This window comes from Leuresthes tenuis, unplaced genomic scaffold, assembly GCF_036924035.1.
Source record: "Leuresthes tenuis unplaced genomic scaffold, fLeuTen1.0.hap1 SCAF_3, whole genome shotgun sequence".
Taxonomy (NCBI): domain Eukaryota; kingdom Metazoa; phylum Chordata; class Actinopteri; order Atheriniformes; family Atherinopsidae; genus Leuresthes; species Leuresthes tenuis.
Window position 1 is genome coordinate 25,512,839 of NW_027325357.1, and position 21,564 is coordinate 25,534,402.

Consider the following 21,564-nt stretch of genomic DNA (forward strand, 5'->3'; position numbering starts at 1 on the left):
TAACTTTAAGTCACTGCTTAAGTGACTTAAAAAAGGGCCTTAACTGTTCATTATTAAGAGGTCAGAATTAACTTAGTGGCCTGAAATGTGTATATTTGGTAGTTTTAAGGTTGTTAAAGATAAAATGATCAAATATTAACCAAAAATGAGTTAACCCTGAACTTTCCCCTGAAGCCCTATAAAGATAAGTGTCGTACTCTTTGGTCACTGTAACCCAGTAAATGATCTTTAATTGCCCCACTTATGCACATAAATTATATTTTCTCTTAAAAATGAATGGATTGATTTCAAGCAGGTTCTTTGTGGTTTGTAATTGATGGAGTCATGATAACATCATAGTGTCAGCTGTGGATAAACAACATTCATAAGCCTTTTGATTCCCTGTAATCGGAGTTATGAAGATGTTGGCAGACATACAGGCCTCCTGGCTCCACAGCCTTTTCCCATTCTGACACGCTGCATTGTCCCCGTTCACCCATTCAACCTTTGTGTTACTGTTTGTCCTGTAAGACGCATCGCTGCTCTAACTACCACTTCATCCGTCATCTCTGGTAAATAACCGGACATGCGTGTTAACTATGGCAAGTATGTAACAGGACCTCTGCCCCCCAAACTGGGGAATTGGGACAGGTTCAAGACAACAGAGCCAGGAGCAAATAAATAAAGAGAGGTAGCCTATTTTGTAATGTACGTTCAATGACAAAGTGAATAGAAATAGCAGTTATTATTTCAGGTTTTTTTTTTAATGCAAAAATATTTAGCATTTACTTGCCGTGACTTGCCAACTATAGTAAATCAGACAGACAGCTGCCTTGATTCTACTAATATTCGATAATATGGGTTTACATTTATGTTCTATTTAAATTTTTAAACAATTTCCAAATTAAAGTACTTATTTTTCATTCGAAGGTAATTATAGGCCTGTGGTTTTACTCATTATTTTTCTTTTCTGGTGTATAGACATTAAAATCTAGGTTTAAATTTGGTGTTTTACCCAGGAAAGTTGATCATGTAGAGTAGATGTATTTGATCAAACTTAACCACTGAAACAGACATTTAAATTCGTTTAAACTGATGGGAATTGTGTGGAACATACACCCGCACGGTAAAGAGGTGTAAACGACATTTCAGATCAGAATTATACTGGTTTAATGCTTAAAGACAAATACAAATTCTACATTTTAATGCAGCACGCGGCATTCGACAGAGATAAAGGCTCTGATTTAAATACACGAGGGTTTAGGTCAGTTGAGGGCGCATGCGCACTTGGGCGCTACACTGCCCGCGCCGGTGGTGAATGCAACAGAGAAATTCAACTGCGTGGTCTGGAGCAGGCAGGCGGAGGCGGCGGTCCGTACGATTTAAAGGATTACATTGCACATTTTACATCAAACCTGGCAAAGAGTGATTGGAGAACCGGTAGGAACCACTTATTGTATTTAGACGTTGCATTTCAGAGTCTACAACATCGCGGCCGAGGCCCGGTTGGTTGATGCATCAAAAGCAAAGACAGTGTGATGCCGCATGTCGGCTTTTGGAGTTCAAAACAAACGTGACGAAGTAGAATATAGACTGTTTTTAATGGTACATATTCCGCTTTATTTGTGTAGTTCTTACCGCGGCTTTTATTGCTCATCCGCTTTTTTTTTTTTTGTTAAACAGTGGCTGCTCAAAATATCTTTAACAGTTCGCTGTTGGCGAAGTTTAATGCCTTGCATTTGCACGCCGCTCGTTCGTAGCAGGAAAAGTACGAATAAGTAGGCCTAGCGCGAGGCCACGAAGGGTCCCGTGAGTGACGGCTTCACAGCCAATCAAGTGTTATCACCCGCCCACACCACACCGGTTTGGCCAGTCATGTTTGCCTAAACCTCTGACGTAGTACTGGTTTTCTCGCGCTACGCCCTCTGGTTATAAAACACTGGACAATAAAGTGTCAATAGCGGTTAGTCAACAATAGGTTATCTTGAAAACTAGGAGGCAATGTGTTCATGCTGTGTTTCTTTTGTTGAAAAATGGTTAAGACCCATAAATTTGCTTTATGGAGGGGGAAAGAACAATTGTGTGTGTTGTTCCGTTTTCGGTTCTTCTAAGTAAAATATCAACCACCGGTTACGTTAATCCCACAAAATAAATATTTTTCCCTTCTTTTTTTCCCTATTGTGAACACCTTTTTTTTTTTTTTTTTTTTAATAAAATAGTTTATTCGCGTTGTAGCAGCACTAACTCGGTTTGCGTCCTGCTTCTGTGGCTGACACGTCTGGCTCTCTGCAGGCCCTGAAAATACCCAGTTTGGTTTTATTTTAAAAATTGACGTTTTTATTGAATTGACTATTGTTTGGGTTTTGATGTCGTGTTTGGGATTTAAATGCAATGTACGGACCATGGTAACGGTCTTTGCCATTGTCTCCTATTGTGTCTATTCGTGTAATCGGCTGACCAGAAAACACGTGGGCCGAGTAGTGTGAAGATATCCGGTTTGTAGGCTGCACTGAAAACCACTTACCCCAGACAACCTCCGCTATGGCGAGCCGCGTTGGTCAGCTCGATGCCGGACAAAAGTAAGATGAAATGACTCTATAATGTTGACCGTTAGTCCTTATTAAAGGACATCGATATATCAATTTGTCCTTTGTGCTGTATGTGCATTATGAGAGTGAAGAGAGCGCTTTTTTTTTTTTAACCGGGGGAGGGGATATAATGCGTTTCTTTTTCTCTGTTTCTGAACGACTCCACGAACCTACTCCACCGAAGGCCTTTTATTATAGCTGAATGGTCAAACATTAAACGCAGACTTGTATTTAGTGAGTTTAAAGGAGCCCTGGTTGAGCAGAATATGTTAAATCACTTGAGCATTTGCTTGGTGCATAATTGCCTCCTAGTGGGTGCTTCCAGTGATCGCTGAACGATGGAACAATGTATCTTTCTCCTTCTTGTACCCTCACAGGAAGTGCCCCGTTGCTACGACTGTACTGGCATTTCATATGGATTATTTTTGGGCATTTCTGGACACCTGTGCTTCCCTAAATAGTAATTGTTGTACATCTGGTATTGGCTACATATTCACCACCATTTGAGGGGCATGGCTCACCTTAATATTTGTTCCCCGCACTGTGCTGCACCATGTTACCACATGTGTAATCTGTGGGTTGTGTGTGTGTTTACAGTGGAAATATTTTTTTCCCAGCCTGGACAGCATTATTGCTCTGCTGGTATAAAGGGGGTGTCTTACTTGCTTCTTAGTACCAAACCTGCAACTCGGGGTCACAGCTGTGAATCTGTGGAATGACTCGAGAGGGACTTAGTCGATTATTAGTATTGTCTGTGAAGACCTTGATTTAAAAAAAAAAAAATAATAATAATAATATTTTGTGATCTTTGTTAGACACAATGTGTCTCTCAGTGGCACAACCAAGGTCACATGCGTCTATTTATTAGTATGTCTATTGGTAAATGTGTGTTTGCGTGTGTGTGTGCACAGGAAGAGAGCCTTGATGTGGGCAGTATGAGTAAGACGCCCCCTAACAGAAGAGGGATAACATTTGAAGTGGGAGCTCAGCTTGAGGCTAGAGACAGCCTCAAAAACTGGTGAGTCATGGCCTCGCTCATTCCTCTCCATTCACGTTATGTTTCATCTCCCTCATTTTCCCACACAAGTTTTCGTCACCTCCTTTCTGGGCCTTGGGTTATCTGTAGTTGGAAAAGGGTGGAACAAGCCATTCAGACCGCTGTCAGTAAACAACGCCAGTGTGTGGGTGTGTGCTGTCAAGCATCCACTGAACTGAACCTTGAGCTCTATTAATACCAAGGAACTGCAAAGTTTGTGACTTCCTGACCACATTGTAAATAATTTCAGTGCTTCTAATATATGTAAGATGCAACAAAAATTCCATTTAATCGCATTGAAATGTGTTAAAGGCATGGTCTGCCCCCCCGCACACCATCCTCTCAGTACAGCTATGTCTTCTACTTTATTCAACATGTTTACATTTTCAAGCTCGAATTACTTCCAAAGATTTGTCACTTTCATTATGTTTGAGCTGAAAGATGAGGAAAGATCTGCGCTCACCCCCCCATCCAATCACACATGTGAATTTCCTCTTTCAGGTATGCAGCCAACATAGAGAAGATTGACTACGAAGATGAAAAAGTATTAATCCATTATCGGCAGTGGAGCCACCGTTACGACGAGTGGTTTGACTGGACAAGTCCCTACCTGAGACCAGTGGAGAGAATTCAGCTGAGGAAGCAGGGCCTGCAGGACGACCCTTCTGCACCGGTGAGCTAAGATTGCCGCTCGTGCTTGTTTTGGTCTCTACTGTACAGAGAAAGTGAAAGTTCTGCCCTCCTTCTCTGGGCTCTCTTGCCTTTGTTCTGAGGAGTACTCCCTTACGGGAGCTTGTAGGCTTTTCCTTCTGGAGAGGGGCAGCTGTAATATCATACCTGTGGGTAGTTTACATAGGTTAAGTGATATCTCCTGCTTTTTCTTGCTAGTAGAATTTCAGTACCGTTATTTTAACGAAGATAGCAACAATGTTAGCTTTGTTTTAAGAGCTCCACCTTGTATGAAATTGTCACAACATGCTTACAACTTGTATATGATCAAATGTTCCTTTCCTTCAGGGCTTTCATGTGAACGACAAGGTTTTGGCGAGCTGGTCTGACTGCCGTTTCTACCCCGCGAAGGTCATATCTGTTAATAAAGATGGTGGGTGTCTAATATCAGGAGTTTACTATATGAAGTTACCACCACAAAATGTTTAAACCTGTGGTTCCACAGTCTTCTGCTATTCAAACTCTGTGGTTAAAGTGCAATAAAGAGCGTAGTCTGAAATGTTAGTATGTAACTTCTGTTTTCCAAAAAAGAAACTGTGATTTTGAATAGTATTCGGTTATGGTGCATTACTTTCCCTTTCAATGGCAAATAAATGAACTGCAAACTATCAACGGATATCTTGCATTCATTACAGCTGAAGCATAGCAACTAGACAACAATTCTAGGTGGCCAGGAAATGCTTAAGACATTGTTTTCATGAGTCATTTCCTCTTTAGCATCCTACACTGTGAAGTTCTATGATGGTGTCATCCAGACAGTGAAGGAAATACATGTGAAGCCTTTTATCAAAGAGGTAAATCTTATACTTATTATAAAGTATCGACATGCAGTGTTATCGTCTTTGTTGTCTGGACATTTTCATCTTTTCTAAACTGGCTCCTTCTCATGCTGACAGAGAGGTGGTGCCGGAGGGAAATCTAGATCTTCAGACAGGAACATGGTTAGGAGGGTCCAGAACCGCAGAGACCGAAGGCCTCAGGAGAATGGGGGTCCCAAAAACAAGCGAGCCAGACGCAGCACTTCAGACCAGGAGGAGGACAGCAACAGCGAAGACGAGGAGAGGGAAGAAGGGATGGTGAATGAGAAAAACAAGAAAATAAATGGTGAGCTAGAGGCTGCACAAACTGTCAAACAGGAAGAGGAAATACCAGATCAAACAGACGAGAACAAGTCCAGGGATGCAGAAAAGGGCACAGGACTCACAAATGGAGTGAAGGTTGAAAAGGATGATTCTCAAAATGAGGGAATGTGTCTTGTAAACGGGGACGTGAAGAAAGAAGAGATGGAACCGGAGCAGAGTGAGACAAAGCCATATACAGAGTCATCCAAGCCATATGCAGAGATGCCCACTCAGACTTCAGTGCAGACAGATCAGGTGTCTGTCACTACGACAACCACAGAATCCAAGGGTGATGTGGAGCAGAAACCAAACGTCCAATCGGAGAGTGCTCAGCCTGCAGCAGACGCACCTCCTCCCCAGCCTGTAAAACGTAAGTAGTGGTAAAATGGATTGACTGACAGGCAGCTGGATATTAATGAAAATTGATAATTAACTTAAGTACATTGTGCATTGATGTAGCCATGTTTTCAAGACTTAAGCCGGCTTTTTAAATCTTTTCTTATAGCGGTAAGGAAGCAGGGCTTCCACAACCCCAACAGATTCAGCAGAGAGCCATGTGAGTATGTTTCGGAAAGAAGAAGTCATCATTTGCATTATTTTATATGCTTTATTTTCAGCTTACACCTATGTTGTAACTGGTTTTAGTGTACCGAGTTATCAAAAACCAACCACCTCCGGTCCTGTCCATCAACCTCGACCACAACCCGTTCAAGTGTAGCGCTCCAGGGTGCACCAAGTCATTCCGTAAAGCCAAACTGCTGCATTACCATATGAAATATTATCATGGCGAGGAACAGCCTCCCGAGGGGGAGACCAGCCCCACCAGGAGCGTGCAGACCAGGGCGTCTGAGAAGCAAACTACTGCTGCTGCTTTGGATGGTTCAAAGAGAAGGCGCACCATCTCTGCCTCTATGCGTGAGTTCCTTTAATTTCTACTGCGGTTCCTATTGAAGTTCTGTAGGGATAGTTTTAGCCTGTCTCATTGTGCTTAAGCTAAACCAATGTCATGCAAAGACGAAATCAGTAATCCTGAATAGTGACATGCGTTACATGTCATGTGGCGTAAACGTAGTGCTCTCCCGGACCCACATAAAGGTCACTCCTTTTGTTTTATACTTGCCCTTGTATCTTTCCCAGACTCTGTTGGAGCTGCTGCAGGTCCTCGTGGTGATGTGAAAACTGCAGGCAGGCGAACGTCAGCCCCACCCGCGGTCAGCACCCAAGGCCATCAACAGAGGGCACTGCTGAGGGAGAAGAGCAAGGAGAACCAGCTGGACAGGAACGGATGCCAGCTGCTGGACAGAGATTCAGACAAGAGTGGCTTTGACATTGGTCTGTATGATGCAATGAAAATGTTTTTATTTATTTATTTTTGTGAAAAAGAAATTACTTTTTTTTTTCTTAAATGTAATATTCATATTGTTTCACTATGCATCGTATGATTTTTGCTCACTAACCTTTTACGGTAACCTTAGCCTTTCTCACATGGGGCTTAACTCTTGTCACTTAATGGTCTCCAGGGTCTATAAAGGACAAACCAAAAGAGAAACCTAAACAGAAGGACTTCCTCCGCATTAAACTAAAGAAGAAGAAGAAGAAAAAGAAGGCCAAGTCTGGTAAGGACCAGGTCCCTGGCACAGGGCGAGCTCGAATATTTTTGCTGCGCTGCATGTGCACTCGCTGTAATGTTGTAAGAACGGCTAGCCTACAAAGCATAAAGCACTCCATTCACTCCTTTTGGTGTGGTGACTGAGCTTCTGTGTGTGGAAGACTTAGTGTAACATTTCTTGCTGGTCTGAACTCCAATATGCCAGGCAGTAAGCTCCAAATCGTTTCTTCTGTGTATTGGGATTTATACGGAGGTATCGGTAATGAAAAGCTATGTTTATGGTGGCACTGATGTGGACTGATCCAAACACAAATCCCTCACTGCTCTGTTGGCATTCACACGCACTAATGTATGTATCGGCCACCTCCCACTAACTGATTATTTCACACAGTTCAAATCCCTGAAATGTGGGCCGCATGAAAATCCATTGTTCCTGAGTACGTCATTCGTCCAAAATGTTTTGTTGTGCCACTTTTTGTCACCTCCTGATGGGCATTTGTTTAGCATTTTCAAAGCTGACATTTTTGTTCTACATCTGCTTCCCCCCTTCCCTTTATTAACAGACTACACAGGTAGTGAGGAGAATATTGACATCTCAGTATTGGGTCTTCACTCCAAATTGAATTTGCCACTCAAATCCCCCCTCTCACACAATCACAAGCCTGAGGCCTACCCCAGCAGGCCTGGATACAGCTACTCAGAGCAGATACATGTGGATGGTGGGTATCTCCTTGGTGGTGTGAGTGACTCTAGCTTGTGTGTGTTTCTGGCCTCCTCCCTACATTTCTTCTTTTCTCTTTGTCTTCAATCCACCATGCGATTTAATTTTTGTTCATCTGGAACCACCTGTCGCAGAACAGGCCCATAAATGTTCTCCATGGTTGATTGAATGCTCAGCTTTTCTTTGCTGCAATGGCTTGCTTCATCATGCAATTAACACAAAACTCATTGAAGCTCTCATTACTGAGCACATTTTTAGCAGAACTTTGATTCAGAATGAATTGAGTCATCCCAGATAAAGTTAATCCCATCTTAAGTTGCATCATTCACATTAAAGCCCGATGATTCTGTTCATCCGTGTTGCTGTAGACGAGGATAGCATCAGTGACTGGTCCACCGACAGCTGTGGGTGGAGTGATGACGACTTTGACATGGATTTGGACGTGACTACACCGCCTCTTAGTGTAGACTCTGGTGCCGTTGACACCAATGACCAAGAGATAGTGAGATGTATCTGTGAGGTGGAAGAAGAGAATGACTTCATGATTCAGGTGAGTTAGTTGGATTTTGTTTTAAGCGATGTTTTATTTCTTTGTTTTATGTCTAAACCTTTTTGTTCTTTTGTTAGTGCGAGGACTGTTTGTGCTGGCAGCACGGGACCTGCATGGGCCTGCTGGAGGACAACGTTCCTGACAGATACACCTGCTACATCTGCAGAGACCCACCAGGTGAGGGCAGACGTTCTCTACCTTTAGCCAAAACAGCTTCAGTTAGATTCATCGGCATCAAGAACTTTTTCGTATTTCTTAAAATGGAACGATAGTCACAAGTTCTACTTCTGTATTCTCTGTGTTGACTCTTGATTTGTATCTTGTTATATGCTAAAAATGTAAAATCGTTTCTATTCCTGTTTGTATGAAAAACAGAATTTCTTTTTAATGACTCCCCCTTGACTCAGGGGAAGGTGCCTAAATGTATTCATTTAAATTTTTATATTGGCTTAGATGGTTTACACAACATATTTGGAATAAATGTCTGTTCCAGATGGCTTTTTTCCCCTCAAATTTAATGAAATAAGCTATATATACTGTACCCTAAACCACTGCTGGCTGTTGCTTTTCAGGATTAATAAGAAGCAAGTGATTTGTGCAGCCAGATGTATGAGTGCAGCAGTTTTACACAACTCGGTGCCTTTTTATGAATTTAAGTTTTATACCCTCTTAGGTCAGAGGCAGAGTCTGCGCTATTGGTACGATCGTGAGTGGTTGACCAATGGCCACATGTACGGCCTCTCTTTCCTGGAGGAGAACTACTCTCATCAAAATGCCAAGAAGATCACCACCACCCACCAGCTGCTGGGAGATGTACACCATGTGGTGGAGATCCTCAGCGGACTGCAGCTCAAGATGAGTGTCTTAAAGTGAGTGCTGGGGGCTGAGTACAAGGCTGCATCATGGTTAAACTGACTCCTCCTTCACCTCTTTTTGTTTCCTTTTCAGGAGCAGCAACCACCCTGACCTGCAACTGTGGCGGCAGCCCTGGAAGCATTTGGAGAGGTCACGGATCGGCTCAGACTCATGCCGCGGCAGCAACACGGCTCCTTCTCCTGTGACTCCTGATGAGGACATGAGCCGAGGAGAGATTTTAATGTCCAATGCTCTGGAGAAGCTGAGCCGGGCTGCCACAGCTGCCACCTCCTCTTCGTCGTCCTCCTTCCCTTTCCCGTCTTTCCAGGACTCGTACATTACCAGTGAACACTGCTACCAGAAACCACGGGCTTATTACCCAGCTGTAGAGCAGCGGCTTGTGGTGGAGACACGACAGGGCTCAGAGCTGGAGGACAGCATGAGAAGCACAGAGGAGCTGCTGGAACGGGAGCAGCGCTACGGGAGCCTGCTGGAGATGGACAAACCGAAACCGACAGGAATCAGCCACAAGGTTGGTGTTCATGCAAAGTGACCAACTTTTTAACGTCATATAAAGCATTTAAACCATTATGTAAAGCATTTGAACAGTGGTACATAGATAAATGCCTGTTTTTACTGCACATCTCCAGGCTTCAACAGGCGTTTCATGGTCGCAGGCTGAGAGCAGGGAAGACACCAGTAGGGACACTGGACAGACGGGAGATAAAAGGCAGCATCAGCAGTGGCAGATCAACCTACTGGATCACATTGATGCCGTCCAGGACGAGGTCTCGCACAGGATGGACTTCATTGAGAGGGAGTTGGACGGTGAGAAAAGGGAATTGGCAAAGATTAAAACAAGCTTATCGTGTGTAAACATGTCCTCACCTCAGGTGTTTGTTGTCCTCCTCAGTGCTGGAGAGCTGGCTAGACTACACTGGAGAGCTTGAGCCTCCTGAACCCTTGGCACGCCTGCCTCAGCTCAAACATCGCATGAAACGGCTGCTGACACAACTGGGCAAGGTGCAGCAGATCGCCCTTTACAGTTCCACGTGAGGGCGCCAGAGATCAGCATCAGGCTCTGGTGCCACTCAGCTTGCAGGAACAATTCAGTGGAGGAGGCTCTCTGCTCTCTGCTCTCTGGTGGCAAAGATAACTATATTAATTCAAGCCCCTGACTTAGATGGTTCAGCACATTCTCTCTGCCCCCCCCCTCTCTCTGCCTCAGATTCACCTTTTTATAAGGCTCTCTGTTGGAATCCAATGCTACAGCCAGCCAGCGTCATATATAAATAATTGTATGAACACGCATGGGAAGTGAGCATCTTAAATCAGGATTAAACACAAAAAGAAACCTCATAAATGCAGGAGAAAATCCTAAGGACCAGACTACACTTAATATGTGGCTTTTGTGTAACTAAATCTTATGAATGCCTTTTGTCTGAGCTGTTGCTTAAGGTTGCCCTGTCTTTCTCAGTATGCAGTGCTTTACATGCAGAAGCTTGACATTCAAACTGCAGTCGAACACCTGAACCGACACTCTTGGCAATAGTGTTTTGAACACATTTTCAAATGGTCTTCTTTTCTTTTTTTTGCATACTGTGTGTCAAAGCAGTTTTGGTCATCTTTCTGCCATATTGTGTTGAAATTCTTGCTGTTTGTAGACAGATGGTAACTTGAAGTCCATACAAAAAAATCTTTTTGACCTACTCAAGGGTTCATTTCCAAATACACTGTGAAGTTATTTTTGTGTGGCGTCAAAAGTAGGTTCTGTTACGTCTTAAGCTGAAATGCTTCTTTCCCCACAGTCCGCTCATCATCTTTATCACTTAATCACTTTCTGCATCCTCTACTTTGATTTACTTCTGTGTCGTTTCTGTAGCATTTGACCTATGATTTGCTGAGAACTGTAATGTGGATTATTCTTAACCTAGCATCTTGTGTCAGTATGAAATATTACTTAGAAAACCTGTAAGATTATTCTTTTCCTTGCTTAGTTTTGTTTATCTACTGTATTTTGGTTGTTTATAAAAATCATTCAAAAATGTGTTCTTAATTGACAATGTCCTCCAAATGCAAATATTGTATGCTACTGTACTGTAAATGTCTGTCTTAGAAGCAGGGAAAATGTCCAAGACAATGCAAACAGGTTTCCTGGTACATAAATAAACTATATTATTGTTATTAATCACCAATTAACCGCTTTCCTGGTATTTTGTCCTCTACGTGCTGAATATTTGAGCGATCCTAGTTTGATGTTCACAACCACTGAAGTCAGATTTCAGCAATGGGGTTTGATGTAACAGCTGATTGTCTCCTGAAGCAGTCTGACTGACATATTGGGCAACGTTTGTTGGTTGGAGGTAGGGTTCCCCCTGAGTTATAGCAGAATGATGCAAAACCATCCTGTGCATTCAACTGCAGATCCAACCAGGCACAGCAGTGCACCAAACACGGCACCGGTTGCACCGAGAAGCCCCAGTTTGAAGGGAACATGAGAAACTGTCTGCAAATAGGTTTTATTTTTAAAGAAATTTGGATTGCATGTGCATTTTGGAGGTTATTGAGGTTATAAGATCTAGGTAAGTGTAATCGGTCTATCTCTAAAAATTTGATCCAGCAGCAAGTGGTGACAGTGTAGGTTATGCATTGCCCACGTGGAACATGAACAGTCTGTAGGCGAGGGCTATAAGCTCTTAAGGTAAAAACGAAAATTCAAAATAATCTTTTTTTCTTTAAAAATGCACGAGGATGTCCTCATCAAAAGTTTTCTCGTGGGCATGCGCAGTTCGCATCTTCCGCTACTCCAAAGCTGAGACTGCGGCTCGTGGAAGTAATTCAGTTGAGAAGCGTAAATTTGATCTAGAAACAATATTTAACTGAGTGCAGTTTCGTTACTTTCGTGTCGTGTACAGTCAATAGTTTAGACTTTCGATATCCATTTTCACTGAGAGCAGAGGTTTTTATTATTTCTGAGCCGCGTGAGAGCTCCTGCTTTCTTCTCCTATCTGTGAGTTGTACCGCCTCCTCCCATTGGCTCCTCCAACGGTGTCTCCACCGCAGCGTGTAGTTCCGCCCAGAGTCACACAGATATACAGGCTGACGTAGAGGAAGCGGCTGGCTGGAGCTGTGTACATTATACACTCAGATACTAACATTTAACGGTTCGTATTTATCAATTTTCCCAGGAAGGAATTGGCTGAAACTCGCCACAAATTTATTTCACCGACGAGGTAAGTCTTCCGCCCGTATTTACGCCCTCGCATCTCCCATTTACCACTTACAGATGTGCCCGATGCCACAGGAGATTATCTCCGCTCGCTGGATCCCCCGACCTGCTCGTGTTGCTATCCGTATGTCTTGTATTTTTAAGTGACTGCTCTGTATCAGTTTTCAGCAACAAGGAAGCATCAGAGTCCCAACGAGGGGCACATGTGAAACACCAGGAAAGCCAAAGGCTGGAAGAGCAAAGCGATTCAGTTCGAAAAACTGCGGTTCAGTTGAATTGAGTTCATTGCTGCTCCTCTCAACAGAGATGCGCCATAGCGCCTGTGTTCCCGCACGAGCTTATTTTCCTCATTTAGTCAGAGAAGTAAATGTTGGGACGTCTTTGTTTTCCGTATATCGCCACATTTAGATTGAGAAGCAAGTTGTGGCAGAATCTCATAAAAGGAGGCCTGTCACGATGCGTTACATAGTAGGTAACCGACGTCAAACAACTCTATAAGAGTAACTAACAACTTGTCTCGTTTAATGCACAGTTAAAAACATATATGATATCACTTTAGGGGGTAAAAGCGTTATTCTCTTTCTTCCCTCCCTCCGAAAAACAAGTATTCAGATCGACAAACTTGTTGTGTGGGCTAGTAATGCTATTTGTACTTGTAGTTTATGTATTGTTGGACTATAGTATGCTTTTCTGGAAGTGTTTAATTTAGTTTTGATTGGAACAGGATAAAACAAGTTTAAAAAAAATAGTCCCAGCTGTGAGTTGATTGTAGGGCTGCCAATCTCAAGTGTCAAGTACTCCTCTTCACATTGCCCAGTTTCCTAAGCCTGGCTTCCTGTTCTGTCCTGTTCTGATTGGAATATTCTGTATTGACCAGATCAGGGACACTTGTAGGTGTGTTGCAAGTGTCACACCGTTCACACATCGCATGCTGGATGACAATGTCAGCAGTGAGCATGCTAAGGTCACACAGGTGCTCACTTTGAGAGACAGAGAGTCTGCTCTAAAAACTACCACTTCCATCTTTGGACGTGTTTCCAACCACGCTGTGTTGGGCGCTTTCGTGGTGAAACTATCAGAAGCAATGAGGGAATTAATATCATTTTAGCTATCAAGGATTAGATAAGACTTGAGTACTAGAAGGTCGTCGTGACCTCTGTGTGGAGTTCTTCAAACATAATTTAAACACGCGTTTAATTCAGGTATCAAATTTCACCTGGTATCAAATTTAAATGTCAGTTGGAATTCCTCGTTGTTGCTCCTTGATTCAGGTTCTCTGTCTCCCACAATGCCTTCCGCGCCGTCACGTGGTCAGCAAGGCTTGAATGGAGCTTACACAACAAGCAGCAACCAGGATTTTGTTGTCACTCACAACACAGCTGCTGAAGACCGTTGCTCCAACTTGAAAGGCCAGTAGATAAGATAACAGCCAAAGATGCTTTCTATAAGCTGCTCTGCGAATGAGGCTTTCAGGAGGAATAGCAGATGGTTTATTGCCATGTCTTAGAAGGCCGCTGGTTGATTATTACTGTGAAAACCTACTGCTTTACCAAAGGTTGTTTATTAAGCTACTCTTTGTCCTTAAGATGATGGAATCTATGGAACATGTTTTCAGCGGGTTTCTTTTAAGAACTAAACCCACTGAAATGTTGCTGATTTAAAATGGGTTTGTGCCCCATTTGACATCGGCACACATAAAAGCTGTTGGGTCTTTTTATTCACCGTCCACACTAAAATATAAGCAAAACAAACTCAGCTGAGTGGAAACAAAAGCAGCAGAACGCAACAGTTCTGCACTTCACTCTGCATTAAGGCTGTAAGTGAATGATGTGAAATAATGTCAGTTTGTCTGCATTAAGTAGTGAAACTATTAGGGTGCCTTTTATCTTGGATTACAATGCGCACTCAATGAGTTACAGGGATTAGAGAGCACGTTAAAAGTGAGAGATGCTCTCGTGTAGAAGAGGGTTTTTGCAGCAGCGGGCGGGATGAATGTCAGGGACTAACACTCACTGGAGGGATGGAGACAGTAATTAAGCCAGTATGCTGACAGTCAGTCTCCCTCGTTTTCACATGCACCTTCAGCATTACTGTCCATTGGTGAGTCAGCTCAACAGGGCAGAAAACAACTGGTGCCAGCCATGGATGTTCACCACGACCCCCTCGCTGAATGTAACCCGAAAACACCCATAAGAACGATCCCGGGCCAGTCTGGAACCCCCCCAAAAAGAAAACGCAGTCACAGACCTGAGTGGAGCCTCTTTCACTGCGTATAGCTGCTGAAAAACATTGATTTCAGAGATGTACGGTTGTCATTTATTTTGGGCAATTCCCATTATTTAAAAAAAAAAAAACATTTTTTTTAGAGGTCTGACTTCCCAATTTCAGTTTTATCTTTAAGAACTAAAAGTCCCAAATTCCATCTGCAAAAGGATTCCTCCATGTCCCCTGAACGTCTGTTGTAAACCTGACGGGTGCTTTGGAACAAGCTTTCAGCAGGTTGTAAGTGAAGAGCTTTAAAAAGGATTGTTTGACACCAGGGCTGCACGGTGGCGTGGTGGTTAGCCTCACAGCGAGAGGGTTCCACCTGGGGAACACACCAGGCTTCCACACACCTTGTTTAAATCTGTTGCTCTGTGCTACTGCTGTTTCTTTCTACCCAGACAGCATCTGTAATTTAAGCTGTACCAGACTGGGTGCTACAGCACAAAAGAGCTGATACATCTGTTCTAGATGTGTTCCAGGAGAACTTCTTGAATATCTGTTGACCCAAGCTGAACAATCATTTCAGACAGTCCCAAATTTCTCTGTTTTTGTAGTGACGTAGCTGATGATAGGTTTGCCCATGACAAAGGGAAAAATGGCTTCGTGCTGAGAGCGCTTCTCGCTCAGGCTGTCCTCCCAGAGGCAGCGAGGGTGTCCACACCATCTCAAGCGCTCTTTATCTGCTGTGTCGCACTCCTGCTGGCGGAGGGGCTCTTTCTGTCTCCATTTCCTCTATCAGCATCATCAGTAACAGCTGCAGGTGGGGACCAGGAGAGGAGGAGCACAGGTGCTATGCTTGTTGAGCCAACATTTTGGATGCAAGCCAAGCTGCACCTTCACATCCTCTGATAAGTCTGTCGTTCTTTTACGATTGCATATTTCACACGCCTGCCCCTGCGTTTCCCCCACAAATTCCATCACATCAGCTATTTTCAATTTGCATTCAGTTTTTCTGAAAGTGTGTGTCTGTGTAAACAAGAGCAATGAGAGGCCAGAAAGACAAAAAAAAAGGGAAGATATTCCGAATCCCTCTTTGTTATTGCTACAAAGCAGCTGGCACACTCTGAACAGTCTCTAAAGTTAGCAGCCTCAGTCACAGTGTCACCGTGACATTAGGCTTCGTTCCACATGTGTGACCTCATCTGCAACTTTATGGTCTCTGCAGCACCCAAGAACATTAAAAGCTTTAGTGGTTGTTATTGCCCTGTTTGCTAAAGGTGTATTTCAGTAAGTGTTGTGATTTTTATCGACGTATGAAAGATTTTCTCCACCTGCGTGATTCACTTCTTGTCTTTCTGCTGCACTGAAAGTTGAAAGCTACAGTTGTTGGTGAGGAGCAAAGAGTGACTTTATGTAAATTATATCAAAAAGGTCATTCAATTTCAGCGGCACCACCAGCTGAGCTGCGCATGGTTACGAGGGAGGGGCTCCCTCCGAGTGGTTGCCAAGGACACCGCCGACCTCCACAGCGAGCATTTGTTAAGCGAAGGTACCGGAGGAGCCACCTCTGTGTTTGTCTGAGAGATTGAATTGTCAGTAATCAGTCATTGTGACAGCCGTACTGACCACATGGATAACTGTATTAGCGGAGTCTGTGTTCCTGTGAGGCAGCAGCCCTCTTAGCACTGATTCATACGCTGAAACGCGCTGAGACATGTTCTGATTCAAAGCCCTCCACTTTTTTACAGACACACGTCTTTACTGTCCCTGTGTACAAGGGCTCGTATGCGCCTGTGCTCTGGTGATGTTTTATTTAAGCAGTATATCATCTTTCCACCCAGCTTGTTGAACTGATTCTATGTCCGTCTGAGTCATTATGTGAGCGTGCTACACAGATGGCCTCACTGCTGCCGCCACAGCTGCCCTTGCCTGACCGCGGTCTGCGGATCCTGCTGTGCCTCCAGCAGAACACTGCTGCTCTGACTCTGCCTTTTCACATCCACCACCTGAGACCCAGGACAAACATGCACACACACACACACACACACAGAATCACTCGGACACTCTGTCTTCTACCATTCTCTCTGCACGACTGAGCATAGCAGAGGGAATCCCGACAGACCCACAGCTAGCTTAGCGTAGCAGAGGAGGGACAGGTACTCTATTAGCAGGACTGAGGGCAGGGCTGACAGGAGCAGCCATTCAGTCTTATTTATGGCCACGGAGGAGGAGCTCTGCCAGGAGAGACACGTTCAGTTGGAATCTAACCATGTTCTGTCCTATCACAGCAGCTTTATCAAGACTTATATATTTTAGCACTCTCTGGGAGACCTCCCGTATTCCAACATGTATTGATTTATTGATGATTCTCCTATTAAATGTCATTATGATTGCATCATTGTCTTTATCAGGCATCGGTGGGGTCAGTACATTGCAGAGGCTTGTGGAGTCATAGGAAAAATAACTACTGATGTGTGTGACTGAGACGAGCACAGTAAAAAAAAAGAAGGGGAGAAAAAAAGAAGCAAATGAACCTTAGAACCTGTAACACAGAGCCAGTAGTTTAAGTTGTAGGGAAGGTGGTGTGACCTAAATTATTATAACAATGTTTGTTATCACAAAATAATAGTTAGGATTGCTGAGCCTATGCAAAGATTAGCTATAGTCAAGAGAATAAATAACTTTCGGCAAAGTGCTTCAGTCCTGTGGCTGCTAAGCAAGCCCGAATCATCAACCCTCCACCACCGTGCTTGACAGTTAGTAAGAGGAGATCCAGTTTGGTTTCGTCGGTCCAAAAGACACAGAGCATGATTACATATAGAGCTTGACATGGTCATGTAACTGGACCACAGTCCTTGTCCCAGTTCATGGATGTATTGAAGTCTGTTCAACGCTGCAACACTGGGTGAGAATATGTTTGCAACATTTCTCTGTGGGAGCGTATTTGAAGGAGGGCTCATTTGAGTCTAGTTTAGCGTACATGCACTGAGCGATTTGAACCACATTATCCAAGTTTGTTAGTCTGGGTTTGAGAAGCCTGATTTAGTACAATTTCGGTCGGACTGTATTTTAAAACTTTTGACTCAGCGAATCATTTTATTTGAGGTGTCATATAAATGTTCTTATTTTTCCGAAGGTATTTTACTTCATTCAGATGCCACTCTGCAAACCTCACCTGCCCTGCCCTGTTCTCTTTAGAAAGAAGAGGCTTTCTCTTGAAAATACTTCCAAGAAGTCATATTAGGTCAGTGTGTTTCTATGAACATTAACATTTATCATGCAGATTGAGGCCTGCGGAGCCTGAGATGTAGCGCTTGGGTTTTTTTTTTTTGCATTTTGTCTGAGCATTGCCCAGTCTGACCTTGGTGTGAACTTACTGGGATGCCCCCTTCTGAGAAGACTGAAAACTTCCCAGATTGATGAGCAGCAACAATTGCTCTTGTGAGACCAGTGCTGATGTCTTTCCTCTTTGGCGCCGTGTTAGCACACTTCTGCCAAAACTTCTGCTTTTATAGAGGTGCTCACACTTGCTAATGATCAGTTAATAAGTCCATGTGATCAGCAGCTCCTGGCTGCTACTTACCCTGCTCAGCGTTTTGGTTTAGTTTCTGGTAAATAGATCATGTTATAGTATGAAATGTGTTGTGCATCTGGGGTTGCATTGGCCTCATTTTTTTGTATGTCCTCATGTGTAAAACCTGAGAAGAGGGTGTACTTTGTTTTTCACATGGCTGTATGTATGATTAAACTCAAGGTCACTTTGGGTGTGGCGATGTGTCATCAAATGAACCCTCTTTTAATCGGGCCAAATGAGTCACAAATTGCGGATGTTTCTTGATATTCATTGAGTTTTCATTTGCAGCCTTTGGTTACCTCTGTGGAAGCTCTTGTGAAAATATACCGACCAGTAAGACTCGCATAAAATTGATATGCGGTTCAGTGCAGGGACTTCTTCTTTATTTATGCATGAAGATTACCAAAATAGATTCTTTGGTAACGTTTTTTAGACTGTATGGCTGGATCCACCGAGGAGGGAGGGTCACGGGAGGGCTGACTCATATCCCAGCTTCTTGTCATCAAATCACTTCCCTCTCTGTTACAGGAGCGATGGATAAATCGAGTTTCCAGTTTGGTTAATCTTAAACATCCCTCCTCCAGTGGTTGTAGGAAAAAAAAGCCATCAGAAATTGTGGCAAATCATTTTACAAAGTGGAGCTCTCTAATTGAGGAGCCTCGCAGCTGACCCTGGACTTTTATCTGCCTGTGCACATCTTCTTGTAAGAGCTAAAACATGCTGAGGATGCCAGCAGATGTACAGTTATAAATGACTACAGCCAGATGCTGCTGTTTAATCTCATAAGACCATGAGCAGGTAAAATGGCCCCTCGGGGAGTAATGCAATTCTTTAAAAGCTCTCAGAGTAATGAGAGGGATCTTGCACTCAGTGGTTCTACAGGACAAGAAGTATGTTTGAATAAGTTTCTGCATGCGTATACATGTGGGTTTTTTTTTTGTATTTTTTAGTATCTAAGGGGGTTGTGTGCCTTTTTACATGGATGTCTATCAGAGGTTGTCCCCCGAGTAGAGGTCAGAGCAGGGCCTCCTTTTTGGCAGGCAGATCAGTGCAATGGCTGCTATGTCCCAGTTACTATCATTTGCTGATGGACCAAGCTTTTCCTCACACACACACACAGAAACATCCAAGTGAGGGATGACCAGTGTGGGATTTCCTTTCTACTAAGAGGCATGTGTACGGTTCATTAAACAGGCTAGTGCAGTGCCTGATTGGGGAGGGTGTGAAGTGGATTATTTCCTGTAGATGCCCTCTAAATGGCTCATTAGCAGAAATAAGCAGAGGCTGAAATTTACTGAAGTATTCTGATCTAAATGCCTTGAATGCAGATCAAGCGATGTGGCATGCCGGGAACAATACACTCGACAAGTTTGACGTTGGATCAGATTAAATGTTTTCAAATACCCCTGTGCACAAATTTATCTGGATGCGTGGGTCCTAAACCTCCAGAGAAGCTCCTGCAGTATCGATCCTGTGTGTGTAATGTCCCATGTTCTGTCTAAGTACAACCTCTGCAACATTTTTATCACTTGTACGTTGAGTTACGACTGCCCAGAGGCTCATGATATTAAATGTTGCAAAGACTGCGTCAGACTGCCTTCAAATTCGCTTTTATAACGAGGAGCGAGCCAATTATAGTAATGCAGTATTTAGCATTTATTAGATCCTTTTAATCCTGAAAGGATAAGTCATGGAGGTTTGTATTTGAGGTGGTAAATTTGTCCTCTTGGGTACACTGAGATGATCACGTGTCACATCAGTCTATTTACATCCTCTAATGCAGCTGTTCCTATTCTTTGTTCGGAGTTCTTTGTTTCAAAACCAGAGATGGGTGTTGTTCTACATTTAGATTTTGGGATGTTTGACAGAAATGATTATGTATGCCTTCCTAGGAAGACATAAGAGAGATGTCTCATCATCTTTGTTGATGAAACATTCTGTCAGAATGTATCAGGAGAATCTTATAAGCTGCGAGGAGGATGATGATGATGAGAGAGCAAGCTGTCGTTTTCTTAAGCAGACGTGTAGCATGAGGAGCTGTGGGTGTGTGTGTGAGAGTGTGTGGCAGTTACCATGCTCATTCATCTGTGTGCATCTGCTGACAGTATCATGCAGGGATGCTCTGTGGTTAACTTTTCTGTGATGGAGAAAGAAAGAGCACATTCTGGATCAGATTTGCTGCCCGGTCTTATCTCTTCCCTCTTGATTTTTAGTTGAACGGAGTGAAATTCAGCTATGACCGTTACTGACCTGACAAGCAGAGGAGGTGGGGGCTGAAGTCCCCACACAAATGGATTTTTCCTTTTTCTAATTCTCTTACCAAATGACCCAGGTTGGAGCAATAATCTTGAACTGAGCCTTGTCACAGTCCATTAGTTTTACTCCGGTGCGGATTGCCGCCTTTGCAGACTGAGAACTGTAAACACTAGACTGGCCTGGTTACAAAAAGTTGGAGGATAAAGAAATTTCTAGGGACATGATCCTGGAAAAGTCTCCCAGTCAAAGGCTGCCATGACCACACAGGAAGGCATTTTTTTGCTCTTGTTTGAAGCCCTGGCAGCATCTCTGGAATTGAAGCTGTCCTGTTTTCTTTTGTGATGAGAGGCTTTGTTGCTGACCGAGGACCAAGTTTCCAGTTGAGGATAGGCATGCAGTCATGTGAAAACGAGAGTATGCCCTATTTCCAGATTTGACGTATTGGAACATAAAAAGATGAACCACAACACGACGAAGCATGTCAGCACAAACCTCTCAAGCTAACTATCAGGCACAGTGATGGAGCACAGGTGATTTGGGCTTGTTTTGCAGCCCACGGAACCACTGAGGATCACTGAGTCGACCATGAACTGCATACCAAAGTACTCTAGTGTCAAATCTGAGACCATCTGTCTGACTTGGCTGTAATTAGGTCATGTGAAAGGACAATGATCCCAAGCATAGCTGCAAATCTACAACAAAATGGCTGAAAAAGAAAAGAATCAAAGTGCTGCAATGTCCCAGTTAAAAGTCCAGACCTCAACCTGACTGAAATGCTGTGGTGAGACTATGAGAGAGCTGTGCATAAACAAATCCCTGCAAAGCTCAATGAACTGAAGGAAACTGGAAGAGACAAATGATAACATCATACAGAGAATTATGAGTTAAACTGAGTCATGGGATGTTTTTAAAACATAGCTTCTGAATTTAGTTTTCAGGAAGAAATAATTGACCCGGTGTGATATGCCCCATGTTGTTGTTCATCTGAGGTTGTATTTGCCTCATTTTAAGATCTGGTAAGGACCAGATGACTTCTTTATTTTGTCCTGAGGTGTAACACCTGACAGGTGGGTGTACTTTCTTTTTTCTTTATTCATTTGAAGTGTCATTCA

General features: G+C 43.4%; 2 protein-coding genes across 7 annotated transcripts in view; both read left to right on the plus strand.

Annotated features, from left to right (window-relative positions):
* The first annotated feature begins 1,269 nt into the window (after positions 1 to 1,269).
* On the plus strand, positions 1,270 to 11,387 carry phf20a (PHD finger protein 20, a). 5 transcript variants are annotated; one of them, XM_072382764.1, is made up of 18 exons: positions 1,270 to 1,419; positions 2,441 to 2,558; positions 3,479 to 3,585; positions 4,105 to 4,276; positions 4,621 to 4,705; positions 5,050 to 5,126; positions 5,229 to 5,823; positions 5,959 to 6,009; positions 6,099 to 6,368; positions 6,591 to 6,785; positions 6,974 to 7,069; positions 7,626 to 7,781; positions 8,152 to 8,333; positions 8,411 to 8,510; positions 9,007 to 9,202; positions 9,282 to 9,720; positions 9,839 to 10,016; positions 10,102 to 11,387. In XM_072382764.1, exons 3-18 carry the CDS (start codon positions 3,503 to 3,505, stop codon positions 10,242 to 10,244), a joined length of 3,018 nt encoding a protein of 1,005 aa, XP_072238865.1. In that variant the 5' UTR covers positions 1,270 to 1,419; positions 2,441 to 2,558; positions 3,479 to 3,502; the 3' UTR covers positions 10,245 to 11,387. The 5 variants fall into 5 exon arrangements, with proteins under 5 accessions (XP_072238865.1, XP_072238867.1, XP_072238866.1 ...); XM_072382766.1 differs by lacking the exon at positions 3,479 to 3,585; XM_072382765.1 differs by lacking the exon at positions 2,441 to 2,558.
* Positions 11,388 to 12,247: 860 nt separating this feature from the next.
* The window catches only part of ndrg3a (ndrg family member 3a), a 31,065-nt gene continuing 21,748 nt past the window's right edge, over positions 12,248 to 21,564 (plus strand). Inside the window, exon 1 of one of the 2 annotated variants that reach the window (XM_072382769.1) lies at positions 12,248 to 12,421. The gene's annotated coding sequence lies outside the window, so the exon portion shown is untranslated. The remainder of the gene's footprint in view (positions 12,422 to 21,564) is intronic. The other variant, XM_072382771.1, reaches the window with a different exon arrangement.

What these genes read in the sequence shown, in the direction of transcription:
- phf20a (XM_072382763.1), top strand. Translation starts at nt 1,525, where the DNA reads ATGTCGGCTTTTGGAGTTCAAAACAAACGTGACGAA. An exon ending in TCCTCCCCAGCCTGTAAAAC is followed by an intron (nt 5,824 to 5,958) that starts GTAAGTAGTGGT and finishes CTTTTCTTATAG; the next exon opens with CGGTAAGGAAGCAGGGCTTC. An exon ending in CTCAAGATGAGTGTCTTAAA is followed by an intron (nt 9,203 to 9,281) that starts GTGAGTGCTGGG and finishes TTTCCTTTTCAG; the next exon opens with GAGCAGCAACCACCCTGACC.